Source organism: Oncorhynchus kisutch, linkage group LG6 (assembly GCF_002021735.2).
Source record: "Oncorhynchus kisutch isolate 150728-3 linkage group LG6, Okis_V2, whole genome shotgun sequence".
Lineage (NCBI taxonomy): Eukaryota > Metazoa > Chordata > Actinopteri > Salmoniformes > Salmonidae > Oncorhynchus > Oncorhynchus kisutch.
The window spans coordinates 62,375,475-62,397,124 of record NC_034179.2 but is presented as its reverse complement, the minus strand read 5'-3'; the positions used below and the strand labels follow the sequence as shown (position 1 = coordinate 62,397,124).

The following is a 21,650-nucleotide window of genomic DNA, read 5'->3' as shown; positions in this document are numbered from 1 at the left end:
TAGAGAGAGTGATCGGTGTAATTTGATCATAATATTGTCATATTAGTGTGAGGGATGCTGCAGGTCACCAGCAGTCAGTCACTCTAGATAGATTCCAAATATACTGCATCCTCACACACACAAACACACCACACACACACAGGTGCGTGCACACACACACACACACACACACACACACACACACACACACACACACACACACACATGCCTCTCCTCCCCTCCCCTTCCCTTCCTCCATCCCTCTCCTCCCTCCCCTGATCTACCCACCTGTCCTGTTGATCTCGATGATCTCCTCCTGGGCCAGAGGGCAGTCCCCTCCCCCCAGGCTGCCTGAGCTCACCATACCCGGCCCGGCGGTGGCCATGGCCAGGGCGTCTGGCTTGCAGTAGTTGGGCGAGCCCGGCATGGTGGGCCGAGGGATGTGCTTGCCCTTCCTCTTGGGCAGCTTCTGCTTGGCCATGGCCAGTGAGTAGTACATGCCAAAGTTGTTGACGATGACGGGCACAGGCATGGCGATGGTCAGCACCCCCGCCAGGGCGCACAGCGCGCCCACCAGCATCCCCGACCACGTCTCGGGGTACATGTCCCCGTAGCCCAGAGTGGTCATGGTGACCACGGCCCACCAGAAGCCAATGGGGATGTTCTTGAAGTTTGTGTGTTTGGCGGCCGTAGGGTCGTCAGGGTCGGCGCCGATGCGCTCGGCGTAGTAGATCATGGTGGCGAAGATGAGCACTCCGAGGGCGAGGAAGATGATGAGGAGGAGGAACTCGTTGGTACTGGCACGGAGCGTGTGGCCCAGCACCCGCAGGCCCACGAAGTGACGAGTCAACTTGAAGATACGCAGGATCCTGACGAAGCGCACCACTCGCAGGAAGCCCAACACGTCTTTGGCGGCTTTGGAATCCAGGCCGCTCAGCGCCACCTCCAGGTAGAAGGGCATGATGGCAATAAAGTCAATGATATTGAGGGTGCTACTGAAGAACTCCTTCTTGCAGGGGCAGAAGATCACGCGCATCATGACCTCGATGGTGAACCAGATGACGCACGTTCCCTCCACATAGGTGAGCCAGCCGTCGGTCACCACCTCGTAGACGATCTCCTGGCGCGTCACATTGTCCACCGTCACGTTCTCTGTTTTGTTGTAGATGGTGTTGAAGGCCTCGTGCGTCTCCAGGCAGAAGGTGGTGATGGAGATGAGGATGAACAGAAGGGAGAGGAACGCACAGTACTGTAGGAGAGAAGAGAGGGAGAGAGAGATGGTTAGGTTCAAGTTTTTTTTTTTTTTACTTAGTTGCCAGTTACAGGATTATGTTTCTTGGGCTCATTGAATTCTCCCCGAAGCCTAACCCAAAGGATCACATGGATTTACAGATGACTGTCATTCACATACTGGTATCACTGAAAACATGCAGCAACTGAGGTTAACCTAAACAGATTTTTTTTTTAAACATAAAAAACACCAATGTTCCCAGACGCACGAATAGATCTGTTTGACACAGTTTTAGGTCTAACGCCAACGATTACACAGAAACTCTGATGAACTCAGCAGGTCAACTGAACAAACCACATAGCAACCATTGCAGTTAGGATTGGGGAGTAACGGATTACATGGATTACTAAAAAAAAAAAAAAAAACTCTGACCGCAATTCGTTACGTTACCAGCAAAAATATTGTAATCCGATTACAGATACTTTTGAAAAACTAGATGGTTACTTCTAGGATTACTTTTACATTCAGAAAAGACGTTTGCGCAAAATGTATTTGACACCTTTCTGTTTTTTCAATGACATTCAAATTAGCATGGGTGCAAATTTCTGTTTGTTTCCGCCTGAGCGAGTCTGACCACAAGTCAGAGACCAATATGATGACACACCAAATTAGCTGAAATCACTCAGTTCTGCCTCAAGGACAAGACTCATAAATGTACACCTGCTTAAGAGGCATTAGAAGAAGACAAACATTTATATTACCAATTGAACATCTGCAGCATAAATCAATGCTCGAGTTTACATAACTGGCCATGTATGGATGTAGGCTTCTACTACAGATAAGAATACAATTAGGCTATATCTTTACATAAAAAAACAACAGTCTTGTCAGACATTTTGTCACTCCAATTAATTTAATACCCATTGATCTTCAAAAAAAACTTTTTGGTCTTCATTTAAGGTTTGGGTTTCGGCATTAGGGTTAGCAGTGTGGGTTTCGATTTTATGACTTTGAGGCTAAATTGTCAAACATATTCACACGCATGTGCAGACGATTAAAGGGTTTATTTTCTCGTGCGTACACACATTAAAATGTCGTTTGCATGACAATAACACAGCTAGTTGGCTAATACCCCATTCATAGACGGTAACTGCTCTTATCACCTTCTGACGATAGTAACGTTATATTCTGACCAGGGGAGTTTTGTTATTAAGAGGTCCGGCGCTTCCTCTAAAAAATGAACATGCATCGCTTGTAGTACGGTTTTGGAAACAAGTAACGTATACTTCAAATCAGCGAGAAATAATACAAATAACAAAATAAGTTAAGTTACTAGACATCTTTAAAAGGGTTAAGGTTCACACACAGCCATATGTCCATGTTACAGCGCATGTTTACGGGAGAAAGAGTGGACTACCTGTGCCAATTATTTATATGCGTCTCCGAATACCCTGTGCAAACGGAAGTTGGACGCCACAAACGTGTTGTCACTGAAAAAATACTGTCTGCTGCAACTGTTAAAACCAGTGTGTATTTTACATTTGTGAAATTATTTTTGGTGTGAAAGTAAGAGAGATTTATGTTTCTAGAACCGTACCGCAATTGAGATGGGAGTTTGAGCCTTCCAGTGCTGATTCACCTTTAAACAGAACATGTAAGGTCCTTGGCTCCTGAGTAATGTTAGCATATCAAACATGAACGTTCACCCCTCCTCATACGAAAATAAAAGTAAATTTTTCTTTATATCATGTAAGTCGACACCGTTGAGCTTCCCTTTGTAAAAGCTACGGCGACAATTTTAGAATATGACAGGTTAATGCAATATCAGGTGAACACTCAATAAAACGAGTTTTTAAAATATGAAAATGTCTGTACATTTCAGCTGTTTCAGAAACATTGCTCTGCTATTAGTATTTTTACTATGTGCATGTTGGGTTCAAGGGTAATTCTGTTTACACTCCCCTGCTTAGAGGGGAGCAACTGTAAAACGAGTGTCGTGCTGAGGTTGCATTCCAGACGTGAGAAATACGCAATATTATAATAATGTCTCTCGAGAATAGATACCTCCTAGAATCTCTCGAAATTCTCCTTAATTCTCGTCAATGAGAATAGACCCATAGATTTGGCCTATCAGCTGACAGTGAATGTAAATAAACAGGGTGGCTGTGCTGCGTTTTGGGTCATTGCAGTGGTACTGTGCTTCTGATAAGAGACGGAAGACAGGTGGCGCCAGACACCATGAACAACAGACCATAAATGAGAGAGAGATGCAGCTAATACAGTATGGGCATTCTGCTGCAATCTCATTGAAGCTGCACTGAGACAGAAAGAGGGAGAGAGGGAGGGAGAGAGCTAGGGGAAAAGAGAGGCGGAGGCAGAAAACGGTGGGTTCAAGATGGAGTGCGACTGTACAGTAGAGACAGAGAGTGGCGGAAAGAGGAAGAGGGAGACGAAGAGAGAAAGAGAGAGATGGGGGTTCGTGAGTTACGACGCTGTGGGCAATGGACGGCCACCCTTAAGAAAACAGATATGTCATGTTCGCTCTCACATAGATAAATGTCTATTGATTGAGCCGGCGTGCCTGTTTAAAGTACCAGGCCTTTTCTCCTATCAGCCCCTCTGGATCAATAGTATTTTTAATTGAACCTTTATTTAACTTGTCAAATCGGTTAAGAACAAATTCTTATTTATAATGATGACAGCCAAACCCTGTCCAATTGCGCGCCGCCCTATGTGATGCAGCCTGGATTCGAACCAGCAACCGCGGTGACACCTCTTGCACTGCAATGCCTTAGACCTCTGCGCCACTCAGGAGCCCAACAGTATCTGTTCATCTCAGGCACACGGAACCTCACGCTCTCACAAAACTGACCTAAACCCATTCAGCTTCAACCTCAACCCAGCCCAACCCAACCTCAACCCAGCTTCAACTCAACATAACCTCACCCAAATTCTGCCCAGCCTCAACCAAACCTAACACAACCTCAACCCAAATTAACTCAACCAAGGCTCAACCTAACCAATCCACAACCCAGCCTCAACTATGGCTCAGCGATATATTAAATTAATTTGAATCATTCAAATGTATGTTTTAGCACGATATTCCAAATGCCTGTATTTCTTTATGGGGGGGTTTATGTCCACTTGTTCTCGTGTTGTCTTTTTGGTCTCACTCCTTCTGCTGTGACTGTGCACTTTCCAATTTACACACAAACACCAAACTCCTCCCCCTGCCACTGAGAACAACAAATAGGAAAATGTACTTCTTCCTCTCTGACAACATACGGTTTCTACTCGCCATTTGCATTTGCGGTTTGGTCCAACAGAATCGCTCATATGGACCCAATAATAGAGGGAAACTTAAAAGGTGCATTATGCAGAAATCGCTCCTCCATTTCCTGGTTGCTAAAATTCGAATAGTTTGCCTAATTTCGGTTCATGTGACAAAACAAGCAAGTATAGTGTAGGTAATCATTGTACCATTTTAAACAGCTGTGCAAATATATTTTTCGATTAACAAAAAAAATATAGCATATTAAGCTGTTTGAAGCTGGTGTACAAAACCTAAAGTAAATTATGCAAAAGCAAAACCGTAAGAACAAAGTGGACAGGCTGGCCTGCTGTTCAAACCGTGGGGAGACAGACAGAATGGTGTGTTAATGAAAATTCAACTGTTCTACCTTGTTTGTTAAGCAAATAGATCCAAGTTGGCTAGACGTTAAATATAAAGATGAGCTGGCTACTCACTAACACGTGGGCTTGTGCTTCAGAGATTGTTTATGAGACCTGTGTTCATTCTCTATAGTGCCTGCAACAACAGGTTTATCATTATTAGTGAATGTGCATTGTGCATGGTTCTGGTAAAAATGTGTCAATGAAAAGGGCATTTTCATAGACAGTTAACATATTTTGATAAAATAATGACATTATTAGTGGGTCTTATTATTGTGGAAGGCCTAGGAAGCCAATGTATACGTTCACAAGCCCTGAATTCATTAAAGTATTGCTCACTGTTTCAAATGCAGCGTGTTTTACCTTTAATAGTACAACAAAGCTTATTTAGAGAAAACAGTTTTAAAAATCAAGATATATATATATATATATATTGTGAATCGCCCATAACTTTGATTTTGTTTTTAGGCCATATCGCCCAGCCTCTGTCTCTATATGCCTCTCTCTCTGCCTCTCTCTCTCTCTGCCTCCCTCTCTGCCACCCAATGAATTCCCTTTATGTAACACGTCATTACAGTCACTTATATACGTGTGTGTGTGTGTGTGTGTGTGGTGCTGCTGCTGTTTCCCCCTCTGCAGTGTTGCCCTCCCCTCTCTGTTCCCTCGCTATCCTCTTCCTCCTCCCCTTTCTTTCTCACAAAAATCCCTCTCTCTCTCGCTCTCTACTTCTAGATCTTTAGCTCTCCCATACCTTCACACTCCTCCTCTGTCTCCCTCTCTCTCTCTCTCTCTCTCTCTCTCTCTCTCTCACCTTCCCTCTCTCTCTGGTCTATGCAGTAAGCTGCCTGAACGTATCGGGGTCCTTCCAGAGCCCTGGCTGCAGAGTACAGTCGTCTTGCAAAATGCCTGCTCAGATCTCAGTAGAGAGAAACACGTACATCTGGATAGGGAGCTTGCATTTCATACAACACAAACTTGAAACATACAGGCACGCAGGTACACACACACACAACAAAATCACTCTAATTTCCAAAAATACAAAAGCCTACACACGCTCAACCGACATTATCAAACCAACCCAGCCAAAAATGACAAGTGGCTCCAGTGTATATCTACCCTTAATGCAGTACATTATATTATAGATGTCTTTGAGGATGTGTCTCAAATAGCAGCAGTCGGGTCAATCTTCTCATAACAGAGGAATAGAATCAAACAAAACACAGCCCAAATGAGTGGTCTGGATACTCCTGGGAGAGCTGCTTAATTCCCCCAGCCTATTAACATGAACTCATTTAACGAGCCTCATCTCATCTCACTGTGGCCTGGAAACGCTGATGATGAGGAGACCCGTTTCCGTGCCGACTAGAGACACCGCCGCCCGTCGCCTGTGATGTCACCTGCACTCAAGCTCCACTTTTGGGGACACTTTTTTTTTCTTTTTCGTCTGTGTGTGCAAATCTCGCTTCTCTTTCCATTGGATCTTTCTCTTTCTGTTGCTTTATCAAACATTTAACGGTTCCCTCCCTTGACATGCATGTTTTATGATAGATGGTGTGAGTATGTGTGTGTATGTAACCTTGGCTGAAGCAAAAGCCTGCCATTCCCCTGGCCCTTGCAGTTGCAGGGTGAGATGTTCCCCTCTTCTAGTAGCTCACACGCCTCCTACTATCCTCCTAACCTTGAGTCCATGACTGTGCCGTCAAATCCTTACTTCCTGAGTCCTTATTTCCTAAATCTTTGTTCCCTCAATTCTTCACCTTCCCCTCATTAGAGGAACGGATCAAAGGTCCCGCCCCCCTGACCTCCCGGAATAAGCTTTGAGAGGGAGGCGAAGAACGGATGAAACAATGATAAAGGAAGCAAGAATTTGATGGCTAGTGACATTTTCAGACACAGGAGGAGAGTGTGCTGAACGAGCCCTGTAGGTTCATTGAGCACATTGTGTCTTAAAGCTCCCTAGGGAGTCCCTGAGATGATACAGTACGCCTGTGTTCCAAATGCCATCCTATTCTCTACACAGTGCACTACTGTTGACCAGGACTCATTAGGCTCTGGTCAAAAGTAGTGCACTATGTAGGGGACTAGGGTGCAGGGTCCTGTCAAAGGTAGTGCACTATATAGGGAAAATGGTGCCATGTGGGACCCAGTCAGACTAACAACACACCTACTGATGGACAGGTAGACAGCCCTTCTGGTAAAGGTCAAGTCAGAGGGATGGCCAAATCTCTACCTCCGCCCTTCTCCTGAAGTGTATGGGTTTTAAAATGGTGGAAACTCCTCCAGCCAGTGCTTACACCAATCCAATGCTTTTAAATGCATGCAGGGAAGTGGGCACATGCGCACTTGGGGAGAAGGGTGGAGAATGGGGATGCATGGGCCCTGGTTAAACGTAGTGCACTACATAGGAAACGGGGTTCCATTTCAGACACAGCCCTGGTCTACCGCACCCGGATGTAAACGTGACAGTGACGAGGGTAGTGCTGGGAGGAGAACACTTAGTAGTGGGTTTTCAGTCACACTGAAGTGATGGGGTTGTCTTCAAGACTATATTGTTCTGAGCTCTAATACACACACACACACACACGCACGCACACAAGCAGTGAGTCAGTGAGTCTGTCAGTCTCACACACACACACACAGACAGATGCAGACACACACAGACAAACCTCTTCTGCTTCCAAATCAGAATACAGAGCACATCTCCATACAGACAGCACACTATGACAGACAGACATTTCATCCTACTTCCGAAACAGTGCTTTAGTACTACACACATAGCATTATGAACGATGATCTGAGCATCATACTGAACACTGCAATGGTCTGAGGACATCTTTAAACACTGCACCAATATGGAAACCCTCGACATTGCAGCAGAGTAGAGGAGGAGGGGGAAGAGAACACACACAGAGAGAGCGAGAGCGAGAGAGAGAGAGAGAGAGAGAGAGAGAGAGAGAGAGAGAAATGACTGATTCAATTAAAACATAAGATGAAGGTGGCACTGATGAATAAATTGTTGTCTTCATAAATAAGTGATTATTTACAGTGGTTACGTCTTCTAAATAAATGTGTGATCTCAATAGATCTGTCTGCCTGGAAAAGTGACCAGCAGGATTACTTAAGAATGAGAGATGACATTTGAAAGGTCTTAGGTTTGTCAATGGACATGACGGTGGTGTTTCTAAACAGTTATTGATTTGAATCATATCAAAATCACTAACTGCTGAGAAAGACCTTATCAGAAGAGGCGAGACAGGTAGGAGTATTTGAAAAGACAATGTGATCCTTCCTAAGACACCCCTTATCAGGTTTGGGTGGTATCCAGATTGTCATACCTTCATACCACATGAGGCTGCTGAGGAGAAAATGGATCATAATAATGGCCCAGAACGAAGCAAATGGCATGGTATCAAACACCTGGAGACACCGGGTGTTTGATACCATTCCACCATTCTTCCTAATTAAGGTGCCACAAACCTCCTGTGCTTCATACTGACCTTGTACCGTCCCAGGATATTCCGTAATACTGGCACTGAACACAAGTAAACCCGAAGGTTAGCAATGCTAACAAGTACAGGTAAATTCCCATAGCAAATGCTAACTAAATGCTAACGAGCACATTTTATACAGTCTCAGACAAAACTATTTGCAGGATAGACATCCCAGGCCATAACGTTATACAATTAACACAAAAAATGCTACTCACAGTTTGCTGCACGCACAAAACAAATATTACACTGCAAGGCTCTTGTTACAGGAGGGGATTCTCCGCCGTTACCGGGAGAAGCTTGTTTTTGCAAGAAGCTCACCACTTATCTAGATAACTAGCTACTAAATTAGCAAACCAAATTCACAACGGCAGAGAATTTAGCACATTTTAGACAGTTAACTTATAACTATTAAGATACTGTATCTAGCAAACATTTAGTTGTGAATTCCATACTGTAACTAGATCAGCTGGCGCTTACTGCACAACAGTGATTGACTCACAGGGCTCCGGTCTCTCATCATTGTGTGCTTGTAAACAAACACCATGTGACTGGGGACTACCGGTAAACTTCCTAATGAAAAATAATGTGACAGGTGAAATGAAGAACGCGGTGTGCTTTATCCCCGAATGTATTGCACATGTTGACTGCAGAGGTATTTACTTAAAAAGTAGCTACAAATATTCAAATGTATAAAAAAAAACATAGAAGAAATAGTTTCAACGGTATTGAAAAAACATCCCGTGACTATTTCCAAATACATAAATAATATGTTATATACGGTATACCACCCAAGCCTACCCCGACTGTCTAATTGTACCCACATTATTATCTAAACTATTTCTAATCAAAATCTGAAACAAGCACAGGCTTCATCATCATCCCCATAGCTCTCTCTGTTTTGCCCTCCCTCCCTCCCTCCCTCCCTCCCTCCCTCCCTCCCTCCCTCCCTCCCTCCCTCCCTCCCTCCCTCCCTCCCTCCCTCCCTCCCTCTACTCCCTCCCTCTACTCCCTCCCTCCCTCCCTCTACTCCCTCCCTCTACTCCCTCCCTCCCTCCCTCCCTCTACTCCCTCCCTCCCTCTACTCCCTCTACTCCCTCAAAGTTAATCTCTCGCTCTCTTTTCTTTTCTCTCCTTTCCCCTCCAATCTAGCCCTCTCCCTCACTCACTCAAGTCAGTGACCTAATTTTCATTAATGCCTCCTCAAATCTCACAGATCTCCTATAGTTTCCTCTCCTCTATTCTTCCTCTCCTCTCCTTCTCTTCCTCACACATTTTCCTTTCTGTTTTGCCATCTCTGGCCCACTTTAATCAAAGAAAAACTTTAGGAACCCTTCATAAAACCTTTAAACCTCCATAGATGCTTCAATCATTTATAAAGAAAAAGTAATGAGCTTCAAAGTTGTTTGTTTAAAGTAAGACGGCCATCTCTTCCTCTCTCTTTTATTTTTCTCTCTTCCCTCATCGTTGTAACTATCTCTCCTTTTTATCTCTTAGTGCCTTCACCTTAATTTACTCCTCTTTCTTTCTGTCTTACTCCTCTCATTCCTCCCTTTCTCCTCTCTAACCCTTCCATTGTTTAGTTTGAATAATACATGCGCTTGGAAACATTCCACAGTTCGCTGACATGCACACTGGCCATTAGGCAATCTGGAGTTCACCCCTAAAAAATGCCTTTTAACAAAAATACAAGCCATCATGGCTTCTTGAAAGCAACTAAGTGGCCTCAGGATCAAGAAGTTCATACACACAAAAACACACGCGCGCGCACACACACACACACACACACACACACACACACACACACACACACACACGTCTGCTTGTGCATAAAATAACACATAAAAGTGGATATTATCAACATTCTCATTAATGGTCTCTCAGTTAAAAACTTCAGAGTACTGATAAAAGGGGGGGAGAGAAAAATGGAGAGAGAAAAAGAGATAGTGGGAGAAAGAAAGAACATTTGAGAGAGGAATCTCGAGAGAGGGAGGGTCAGCGAGAGCGAGTGAACGAGAGGGGGAGACGGAAAAATAGGCAGAGTGAAAGAGGGAGAGAGAGAGAGCGATATACAGGATAAAGGAAAAGAGAGGTGGCAGGAAAGGGGGAGTGATGAGAGAAGGGAAGGAGAGGGGGAGAAGAAGAAGAAGAGGTAGTGAGGTGTAAAGGGGGAGAGAAAGAGAGCTTGGGACAGCAGATCACAACAGACTATTAGCATCAATTAGGCTGTATGAAGACAAGCCCCGCTCACAAGTCATCACAGTCAGAGCATACAGCACAACACAGATCTAACATCCCTGAGGGGGAGGGAAACCGAGAGCGAGACAGAGAGAGAGAGAGAGAGAGAGAGGGGGGAATCAGGTTAGACTAGAGAGAGAAAGTCAAGAGAGGTAGCAAGAGAGACGCAGGGTTTAAGTGCACCCTAGGTGTGAATACCGGTCATATAGGGTGCACTGTCATATAGAAGGGTGTGCCATGAAACTGTCTAATAACAAGCTGGGGTGGGGTTTCCAACGCCATGTCATTGTAGCTGGCCGAAGTGTCCCAAATGAAGAGTGCTGACGAGCCACTGGTCACCAACACTCCTGTACACCACAGTACAGAGGAGCTGAAAACTTTACTCTCTGCGTATACAAAGAAAGAACATGGGATTAATATTGCAGTTGTATAAATATTGCAGTACAACACAACACATGGGCTAGACCAGAGCCCGAGTACAGGGGGAAGAGGCGTAGAGAGAGAGAAGGAATGTGTGTGTGTGTGTGTGTGTGTGTGTGCTCATCTAAACACATGTGCATTAGTTATTCTTATAACTGAACGGCAAAAGTAAGATACCTAGAAACAATACCATCTATCTGTGTATGGTGGAACTAGTCCTGTCATGTTCCTAGGGTGCTACGGTAGTGTGGGGTGCATAGGAGGCACATCTCTCCCCATCCATCTCTCTCCCCTACCTTTTTTCAGTGTGCCATGCATTAGCACTGCGCTCTATTCATACCCCAGACCTTAGACAGCCCCAGAGCTGTGGAGGGACTCACCAGAGTGGTAGCACTGAGTCGGAGAGAGAGAGAGAGAAAGAAGGGGGAGAGAGAGCGAGAGAGGAGAGATGGGGGAGAGAGAGAGAGATACTAGAGTTGCTACCTAAAACAACCCAGCCTGCTAAACACTAATGCACTGCACCACCACCTCCAGTCTGAATAGACAACACAGCACGCAAGTACAGTTCATGAGTAAGAAGTGGAGGCAGGGTAAAACAAACACACACACACACGCACGCACATACACACACGGAAAGTCTTAATGTGAAGAGATTAAGTACACTCTTAGAAAAAAGGGTTATTTGCCTGTCCCCATAGGAGAGCCCTTTTTGGTTCCAGGTACAACCATTTTAGGTTCCCCTGTGGGGACAGGCAAAGAACCCTTTCCTCCGAGGGTTCCACATGGTCTACAAAAATATTCTACTTGGAACCAAAAGGGTTCTACCTTGAACCAACAAGGGTTCTTCAAAATGTTTTCCTATGGGGACAGTCAAAGAACGCTTAAGTTCTAGATAGCACTTTTGTTCTAAGAGTGTAGAGACACAAACAGACAAAAATCGAACCAAATCATAATACACACACACACACCTTGACCGAACCCAACTGCCGGTGTGCAGTTGAGGCCAAAGCATAAAACATAGAGTGTAGACTAGAGGACAGAAGACAGCCAGGCCCAGGCAGGCAGCATCCAGGCAGGCAGCATCCAGGCAGGCAGCATCCAGGCAGGGCACAGCGTTTATTGACACCTCATGGGGAATAAGTGATGCAAATGTAAAGAGGAGCTATTTGTAGTCCGGTCACCTCCATGACGCTCCGGTCAGCCTCACCCCACTGTAAGGACATGCACACACACGCTGGCGCACACACACACACACAACACCGTAAGGACACACACACTCTCGTCACTGTAAGGACACGGTCATGACGTCAGCTTCTTTTGAGTTGGGGAGGGGACGCTGACATACTGTACATTAGACCCACTATTCTGCTGAATAATTTTAAGCTATAAGTGTGATGTAATATACTGTAACCCAAACCTAGCCAATACTAATATATACTATTAGCACTATACACTGAGTGTACAAAACATTAGGACCACATCCCTAATATTGAGTTGCACCCCCTTTTGACCTCTGGACAGCCTCAATTCTTTGGGTGCACGGACTTTACAAGATTTAATTTGAACCTTTATTTAACTAGGCAAGTCAGTTAAGAACAAATTCTTATTTACAATGATGGCCTACTCCAGCAAAACCCTCCCCTAACCCGGACAGTGCTGGGCCAATTGTGTGCCGCCCTATGGGACTCATAGAGTCATTATCCGGTTGGAAGGGGAACCTTCGCCCCAGTCTAAGGTCCTGAGTGCTCTGGAGTAGGTTTTCATCAAGGATCTCTCTGTACTTTGCTCTGTTCATCTTTCCCTCGATCCGGACTAGTCTCCCAGTCCCTGCCGCTGAAAAACATCCCCACAGCATGATACTGCCACCTCCATGCTTCTCCAAAGGGATGGTGCCAAGTTTCCTCCAGACGTGACGCTTGGCATTCAGGCCAAAGAGTTCAATCTTGGTTTCATTAGACCAGATGAATGGTCTGTGAGTCATTTAGGTGCCTTTTGGCAAACTCCAAGCGGCTGTCATGTGCCTTTTACTGAAGAGTGGTTTCCGTCTGGCCACTCTCCTATAAAGGCCTAATTAGTGGAGTGCTGCAGAGATGGTTGTCCTTCTGGAAAGTTCTCCCATCACCACAGTGGAACTCTGGAGCGCTGTCAGGTTCTTGGTCACCTCCCTGACCAAGGCCCTTCTCCCCCGATTGTGCAGCTCTTCTAGGAAGAGCCTTGGTGGTTCCAACACTGTTTTTTGGGGACCTTTAATGCTACAGAAATGTTTTGGTACCCTTCCCACGATCTGTGCCTTGACCCAATCCTGTCTCGGAGCTCTATGGATAATTCCTTTAATCTCATGGCTTGGTTTTTGCTCTGACATGCACTGTCAACTGTGGGACCTTATATATTCAGTTGTGTGCCTTTCCAAATCATGTCCAATCAATTGAATTTACCACAAGTGGACTCCAATCAAGTTGTAGAAACATCTCAAGGACGATCAGTGGAAACAGGATACACCTGAGCTCAATTTCGAGTCTCATAGCAAAGGGTCTGAATACTTATGTAAATAAGGTATTTCTAAAAACCTGTTTTCACTTTGTCATTATGTGGTATTGTGTGTAGATTGATGAGGAACATTTTTTATTTCATATATTTTATAAAAAGGCTGTAACGTAACAAAATTTGGAAAATGTAAAGGGGTCTGAATACTTTCTGAATGCACCCCATCTACAATCCAAATACCCTTGATCACTTAGATCAAAAAGACATACAATTCAAAACAGACAAGAGTGCCGTGATTGGCTCTTCCCAGTGTGGCCGTCTCAAGGGAGGTATCAAATGAAGAACCAATAGCAGCAGTCTGGGCAGAATTGAATTTATGAATTGTAATTGTTATTGTTATAAAGCATTAAGTATGATGATGGCCTTTAAAAGGCCCAGTGTAGTCAAAATTCAGTTTCCCCTGTGTTTCGTATCATATTGCATGATAACAGCTGATGAAACTAACAATGTAAAAGTGTGAAGAAATTTGATCAGTGTTATTTCCTGATAGTGAATTGGTTGAAAATACAATCTACACAGGACGTTCTTAAATCAGCAGGTTTGCATGGGTAGGAGTTTCGGCTTTCGCCATGTGGTAAATTGGTTAATAGACCAAACCTCTCTGCCAATAACAGCTAGTTTTCAGTTTTCCCCTCAGACCACTCCCAGACAGTCCTAGCACAAGTCTTGATTGAGAAATAGTTAAGAACATTTTAATGGAAATCTATTACAGTAAGGTACTTAATTGTTACCCAGATATGATTTGATATAAAAACGACTACATTGGGCCTTTACCTGACAAAGAGGCTTCTGACAGGGAGAAGTTAACATCTGGGTTAGAACAGATATCCAAAAGCTTCAACTGTGCTCGCAAATGAAGGGAAAACTGCCATAATGCTATAGTAGCCTATATAGGCCTATATGGTCAAACGGAGGCTGGTAAGGGGAGGACGGCCAATAGTAATGGCTCGAATGGAATGAACAGAAGCGTATCAAACATATGGAATCCAGACATTATATGAGCCCATCCTACGATTTAAAGTGCCACCAGCCACCACTGATGCAGTCTATACTTACACATTCACACCAGTCAAATGTCAAGGTTTCCCACCCAACTGCGCAAAATCCGGAAAGGAATTTGTCTCTGTTAGCGACGCATCCATCCTTCAAAACCTCAGAGGGACAAGTAAATACTAAAGCAGAAGAAAGACCGACAACCATCACTAGCCCGGACATTTAATTGCTTTGGGCCGTAAGCAGCGCGTAAGCGGGATCGCTGCACTGAATCAGCACATCACAAAATCGATAGGATGAAAAACAAAGAGTGGCGGAGAAGTCTTTCATGAGACATCAATCGATTGAAGCCATCAACTAAAAGCATCCACAGATCATACAAGACAAAGCAGAAAACCTCGGGTTTGTTGGGGTAAAAGTACGATTTTTGATGTAATATCTCTAAAATATTGGGAGGGGAGGAGGGCGACAGAGCACTTGAGCTTCACGCTAATGTATTGCCTCTCTCTCTCTCTCTCTCTCTCTCTCTCTCTCTCTCTCTCTCTCTCTCTCTCTCTCTCTCTCTCTCTCTCTCTCTCTCTCTCTCTCTCTCTCTCTCTCTCTCTCTCTCTCTCTCTCTCTCTCTCTCTCTCTCTCTCTCTCTCTCTCTCTCTCTCTCTCTCTCTCTCTCTCTCTCTCTCTCTCTCTCTCTCTCTCTCTCTCTCTCTCTCTCTCTCATGACACGGACCCAATGGATACCCAAGGAGGAACAGGGAGGGAGGAGAGGCAGGAGAGAGAAATGAGAGAGAAGCAGTGGCATAGTCACAGGGCTATAGCACAAAGAGTATCCATCTGTACAGTAGCTACAGTACATAGGAGTGCAAACAACCCCAAAGCCACGGTGCAAAACTGCATAACGTGTGTGAACGTGACACCGTGTGCATGTGTGTGTCGTGTCTGAGGATATTGACAGCGGCTAACAAAAGGAACCTTGCGAGCAGAGCCATTGTGCTAAAACAGGAAAGAAGGATAAGAGAGGAGGATGGAGATCGGAGAAGAGGAGGCAAAAAGGAAAGGAGATAGAGGGAAAATGTGCTCACTCCAGCTCTGCTAGTGGATAGAGATTGGTGCAATGACTACTGCTCTGTTCTGAACGGCCAGAACAGCCAGCTGCCAAATCCTGCTCCGGGCTCCTGCACATCACAGTCATAACCGAAAGGAGGCCCTGCCAGAAAGAGATCGCTACAGGTCTTTAGAGCTGCATGAATGGAGAATACCATAGGGAGCTGTATCAGTCACGACTTGAATAACGCCCCAGTACAAAGGGCTATGCACACACACACAGAGACAGAGAGAGAGAGAGAGAGAGAGAGAGAGAGAGAGAGGGGTATAAACCATGCATTGTGGGGGAGAGAGAGAGAGGTGTGGGTTGTAAACCACTGTGACATTGTCTGTTCTGCTTCAACCACTGTGACATCGTCTGTTCTGCTTCAACCACTGTGACATCGTCTGTTCTGCTTCAACCACTGTGACATCGTCTGTTCTGCTTCAACCACTGTGACATCGTCTGTTCTGCTTCAACCACTGTGACATCGTCTGTTCTGCTTCAACCACTGTGACATCGTCTGTTCTGCTTCAACCACTGTGACATCGTCTGTTCTGCTTCAACCACTGTGACATCGTCTGTTCTGCTTCAACCACTGTGACATCGTCTGTTCTGCTTCAACCACTGTGACATCGTCTGTTCTGCTTCAACCACTGTGACATCGTCTGTTCTGCTTCAACCACTGTGACATCGTCTGTTCTGCTTCAACCACTGTGACATCATCTGCTTTATTTTGCCCATTATAATATGAAAGCAGCACAGCTCCGTGTCCAGTATGTGTAGAGGGATATCCATGTGGTACTAGTTTTAAAACAATATATTTTTGGACAGTATTGGATTCTAAGTTTATCTAACAAAAGAAACACAGATCTAACATCAGATTTCTTGACCACTAACGCTAACCTCAACTACAAGAGAGATGTAAGAATATCTGACCCAGGGTAACTTCCACGTGCTGTGAGGTATAGGTCTATGTGGTGGGAGTGGCTGTGTTAGTGTGGGATGTGACTGATTATTGACAGCAAGGCTCTGCCCACCTCTTACTGACACTTTAATGTGCATGAGGTCATCAACGCATTCTCTATTGAATCCACCACACCAAGCAGAGACGTGTGTGTTTGAGTGGGGTTTTACGTGAGAGAGAATCCCACTAGTGTGAAATACAAAGACCCTGCAAGAGGAGGGGAGGGGCGAGGAACGAGAGCCAGAGTGTGTAAGAGAAAGAGGGGGGAGGGGGGATAATGTGAATAGCATCAACGTGTGAGAGGAACAGAGAGTGAGAACTGTGATAGGGAGTGCGTGAGGAAGAGAAGGAGAGAATGAGATTGGTGGAACTTTTGCATTTGTTTCATGTTTATTATCTACTTCACTTGCTTTGTAAACATATGTTTCCCATGCCAATAATGACCTTTGAATTTGAGAGAGAGAGAGAGAGAGAGAGAGAGAGAGAGAGAGCAGGGTAAGAGGGAGAAGGAGAGAGAGAGAGAGCAGGGTAAGAGGGAGAGAGAGAGAGCAGGGTAAGAGAGAGAGAGAGAGAGAGAGAGAGAGGGGTGAAGCGGTAGACGCAGGGACCAGTCGCAGCATCATCAGTAGCAGCATCAGAGCCATCTGGGGGAGGGAGGAGGTTAGAACAAACATACTGTGCACCATACCAGCCAGCTCTCCCTCCCTCTCTCTCTGTCTCTCTATTTTTCTCTCTCCCTCTGACTATACATTTATCTCTCTCGCTTTCTCTCCGTCTCGCTCTCTCTCTTTTTCTCTTTCTCTCATTCCCTCTCAAAATCTCCCATTTGACTCTCTCTCAGCATCTTGCTCATTCCGTTTCCTGTGTGATTTGAATAGTGCCAATAAAAGCTGGTTAATTTAAAAAAAAATCTCTCTCTCTCTCTCAGCAAACCAGAGGGAGTGGGAACTGGCCAGAGCTACAAAGCCACAGAGCGGTGGAGCCACAGGGGCCGGGGGCCAGGAGAACCCCAGCGGCCCAGCAGCTGGTCCCTGTCCTGGGCCAGAGAAAGAGTGGAGGAGGGGGTGGATGGATGGAGCAAATGAGGCTAGGTCCAGGGAAAACTCAGAGCCCAGAAATTGTAGCTGAATGAGTCTTAATAGTCTTATTAGTTGGAGCCCCAGTGATGACCTCTCTCTACCCTATTCCACAGTGAGTGCCATTTGGGTATAGGGTGCCAGTGGGGTGCCTATTCCCTTAGTAGTGCACACATTTTTAAATAAGGAAATAGGTGTCATTCTAGAGACCACAGGGTGTACTCCCATCCAGCCCAGTCAGATTCAGCACATTAACATGTTTTTAACACTACAACCATTCTGATGAGCTACCATGATCATGAACACAATACACTCCCCTGTTGTTGGTGCTGTTAAAAGTATAGCATCTCATTGGTCTGCGATACACCACTTTCCATTACAGACTGCACACTATGCAATATGTATTGTGCACTACACACTTTGCTCTGCACACATCAACCTTGCATGGATCATTAAAGTGTCTAAACTTTCATAACTAATAGTATGGGGATAGTGTGTGTGTGTGTGTGTGTGTGTGTGTGTGTGTGTGTGTGTGTGTGTGTGTGTGTGTGTGTGTGTGTGTGTGTGTGTGTGTGTGTGTGTGTGTGTGTGTGTGTGTGTGTGTGTGTGTGTGTGTGAGTGAGAGAGAGAGTGTGCATGTACAATATGCAATTATGTAAAGGTACAGTATGCATGTGTTACTATACGTGTGTGCATATGTGCATAGGGAGGGAGAGAATGAGTGGGCTGGAGCGGGGAGAGAGAGAAGAGAATGTGTGTCATAGTTGTGGGTTTTGAACAGTACTTGTGAATGGTTAGATCACCTCACATTGATAAAAACATCTTCCATAGGAGCTGAGCCTCGTTCTCCTCAAGAACTTGAGAGCCTTCTAACGCAATCTCTTAAGCAACACAATGTAACTAAAGTAAGTCACGCTTCTGTGAAAACAAACTGTCCACTTAGGAAGCAACACTGATTGACAACAAATTTCACATGATGTTGTGCAAATGGAATAGACAACAGGTGGAAATTATAGGCAATTAGCAAGACACCCCCAATAAAGGAGTGGTTCTGCAGGTGGTGACCACAGACCACTTCTCAGTTCCTATGCTTCCTGGCTGATGTTTTGGTCACTTTTGAATGCTGGCGGTGCTTTCACTCTAGTGGTAGAGTCTACAACCCACACAAGTGGCTCAGGTAGTGCAGCTCATCCAGGATGGCACATCAATGCGAGCTGTGGCAAGAAAGTTTGCTGTGTCTGTAAGCGTAGTGTCCAGAGCATGGAGGCGCTACCAGGAGACAGGCCAGTACATCAGGAGACGTGGAGGAGGCCGTAGGAGGGCAACAACCCAGCAGCAGGACCGCTACCTCCGCCTTTGTGCAAGGAGGAGCAGGAGGAGCACAGCCAGAGCCCTCCAGCAGGCCACAAATGTGCATGTGTCTGCTCAAACGGTCAGAAACAGACTCCATGAGGGTGGTATGAGGACCCGACGTCCACAGGTGGGGGTTGTGCTTACAGCCCAACACCGCGCAGGACGTTTGGCATTTGCCAGAGAATACCAAGATTGGCAAATTCGCCACTGGCACCCTGTGCTCTTCACAGATGAAAGCAGGTTCACACTGAGCATGTGACAGACGTGACAGAGTCTGGAGACGCCGTGGAGAACGTTCTGCTGCCTGCAACATCCTCCAGCATGACCGGTTTGGCGGTGGGTCAGTCATGGTGTGGGGTGGCATTTCTTTGGGGGGCCGCACAGCCCTCCATGTGCTCGCCAGAGGTAGCCTGACTGCCATTAGGTACCGAGATGAGATCCTCAGACCCCTTGTGAGACCATATGCTGGTGCGGTTGGCCCTGGGTTCCTCCTAATGCAAGACAATGCTAGACCTCATGTGGCTGGAGTGTGTCAGCAGTTCCTGCAAGAGGAAGGCATTGATGATATGGACTGGATCGCCCGTTCCCCAGACCTGAATCCAATTGAGCACATCTGGGACATCATGTCTCGCTCCATCCACCAACGCCACGTTGCACCAGACTGTCCAGGAGTTGGCGGATGCTTTAGTCCAGGTCTGGGAGGAGATCCCTCAGGAGACCATCCGCCACCTCATCAGGAGCATGCCCAGGCGTTGTAGGGAGGTCATACAGGCACGTGGAGGCCACACACACTACTGAGCCTCATTTTGACTTGTTTTAAGGACATTACATCAAAGTTGGATCAGCCTGTAGTGTGGTTTTCCACTTTAATTTTGAGTGTGACTCCAAATCCAGACCTCCATGGGTTGATAAATTTGATTTCCATTGATAATGTTTGTGTGATTTTGTTGTCAGCACATTCAACTATGTAAAGAAAAAAGTATTTAATAAGAATATTTCATTCATTCAGATCTAGGATGTGTTATATATATGTATATATTCCTCTCCCACCTCTCTTTGTATATCTCTCTATTTCTCTCTCTACCCCTCTCTCACTCCCTCCCTTCTCTTCCCTCTCTATTACTTTCTCCCTCTCTTTCCGTCAAAAGCAAATACGGATAAACTTGAATTATCTAAGTGAATGTCCAATACATAACGTTGAAGACAATAGCTTGACAACAGGCTCTCCCTTCGGCAAAATATACTTTAACCAAACCTTCCCTGAAAAACAAAACAAGTGACTATCCCCTATACCCAAAGTAATAATTAAAACAGAAATTGGATAACAGAAAACATGCCTACCGTTTACCCTCACTTCTTGGATGGACCAGAGACTAAATGTGCCGTTTTAGAAATGGATCCTCGTCCTGTAAGCATCACATGGCAATGAAGGAGTTTTGATAAGCACAGGGTCCCGGGGCCAGAAGGTTGTGGAAATAGATGAGGGCGGGAAATACCTTCTTTAGATTCATGCAATGCTTTTATTATATCATCGTATTTGCAGGTCTGAGAAGAATACGCCTTTTGTAAAAAAAGTCATGCAATTCTACGTCATTTCACATGACTGGAGACCTGAGCAGAATCTTTTTTTATTTAATACCACACAAATGACAAAAATGAAAGGCTAAGAATGGACAGAGAGAAAGGCCTATGTGTTCATCGCATCATATTTCTCCAATGCCAAATCATCGTGTCTTGTTTGTAATGAAACCGTCCCTGTTTGCAACTAAATAAATCTGAGGCTTCATTATGAAGCTGAGCATGGTACTTCCAAAAGTTAGGCATACCTTTCCAACCCAGACAGAGTAGGCCTACCTTTCCACCCCAGACAGAGTAGGCCTACCTTTCCACCCCAGACAGAGTAGGTCTACCTTTCCACCCCAGACAGAGTAGGCCTACCTTTCCACCCCAGACAGAGTAGGCCTACCTTTCCACCCCAGACAGAGTAGGCCTACCTTTCCACCCCAGACAGAGTAGGCCTACCTTTCCACCCCAGACAGAGTAGGCCTACCTTTCCACCCCAGACAGAGTAGGCCTACCTTTCCCCTCCAGACAGAGTAGGCCTACCTTTCCACCCCAGACAGAGTAGGCCTACCGTTCCACCCCAGACAGAGTAGGCCTACCTTTCCACCCCAGACAGAGTAGGCCTACCTTTCCACCCCAGACAGAGTAGGCCTACCTTTCCACCCCAGACAGAGTAGGCCTACCTTTCCCCTCCAGACAGAGTAGGTCTACCTTTCCCCTCCAGACAGAGTAGGCCTACCTTTCCACCCCAGACAGAGTAGGCCTACCGTTCCACCCCAGACAGAGTAGGCCTACCTTTCCACCCCAGACAGAGTAGGCCTACCTTTCCACCCCAGACAGAGTAGGCCTACCTTTCCACCCCCAGACAGAGTAGGCCTACCTTTCCCCTCCAGACAGAGTAGGTCTACCTTTCCACCCCAGACAGAGTAGGCCTACCTTTCCACCCCAGACAGAGTAGGCCTACCTTTCCACCCCAGACAGAGTAGGCCTACCTTTCCACCCCAGACAGAGTAGGCCTACCTTTCCACCCCAGACAGAGTAGGCC

At 45.6% G+C, this 21,650-nt stretch overlaps 1 protein-coding gene across 3 annotated transcripts in view; it reads right to left on the bottom strand.

Moving 5' to 3' along the window:
• The window catches only part of kcnc3a (potassium voltage-gated channel, Shaw-related subfamily, member 3a), a 102,446-nt gene that overhangs the window by 59,182 nt on the left and 21,614 nt on the right, over positions 1–21,650 (bottom strand). For all 3 annotated transcript variants that reach the window (XM_031827110.1, XM_031827111.1, XM_031827112.1), the window contains exon 2: positions 268–1,228. In XM_031827110.1, coding sequence (XP_031682970.1) covers positions 268–1,228 — 961 coding nt within the window. The remainder of the gene's footprint in view (positions 1–267; positions 1,229–21,650) is intronic.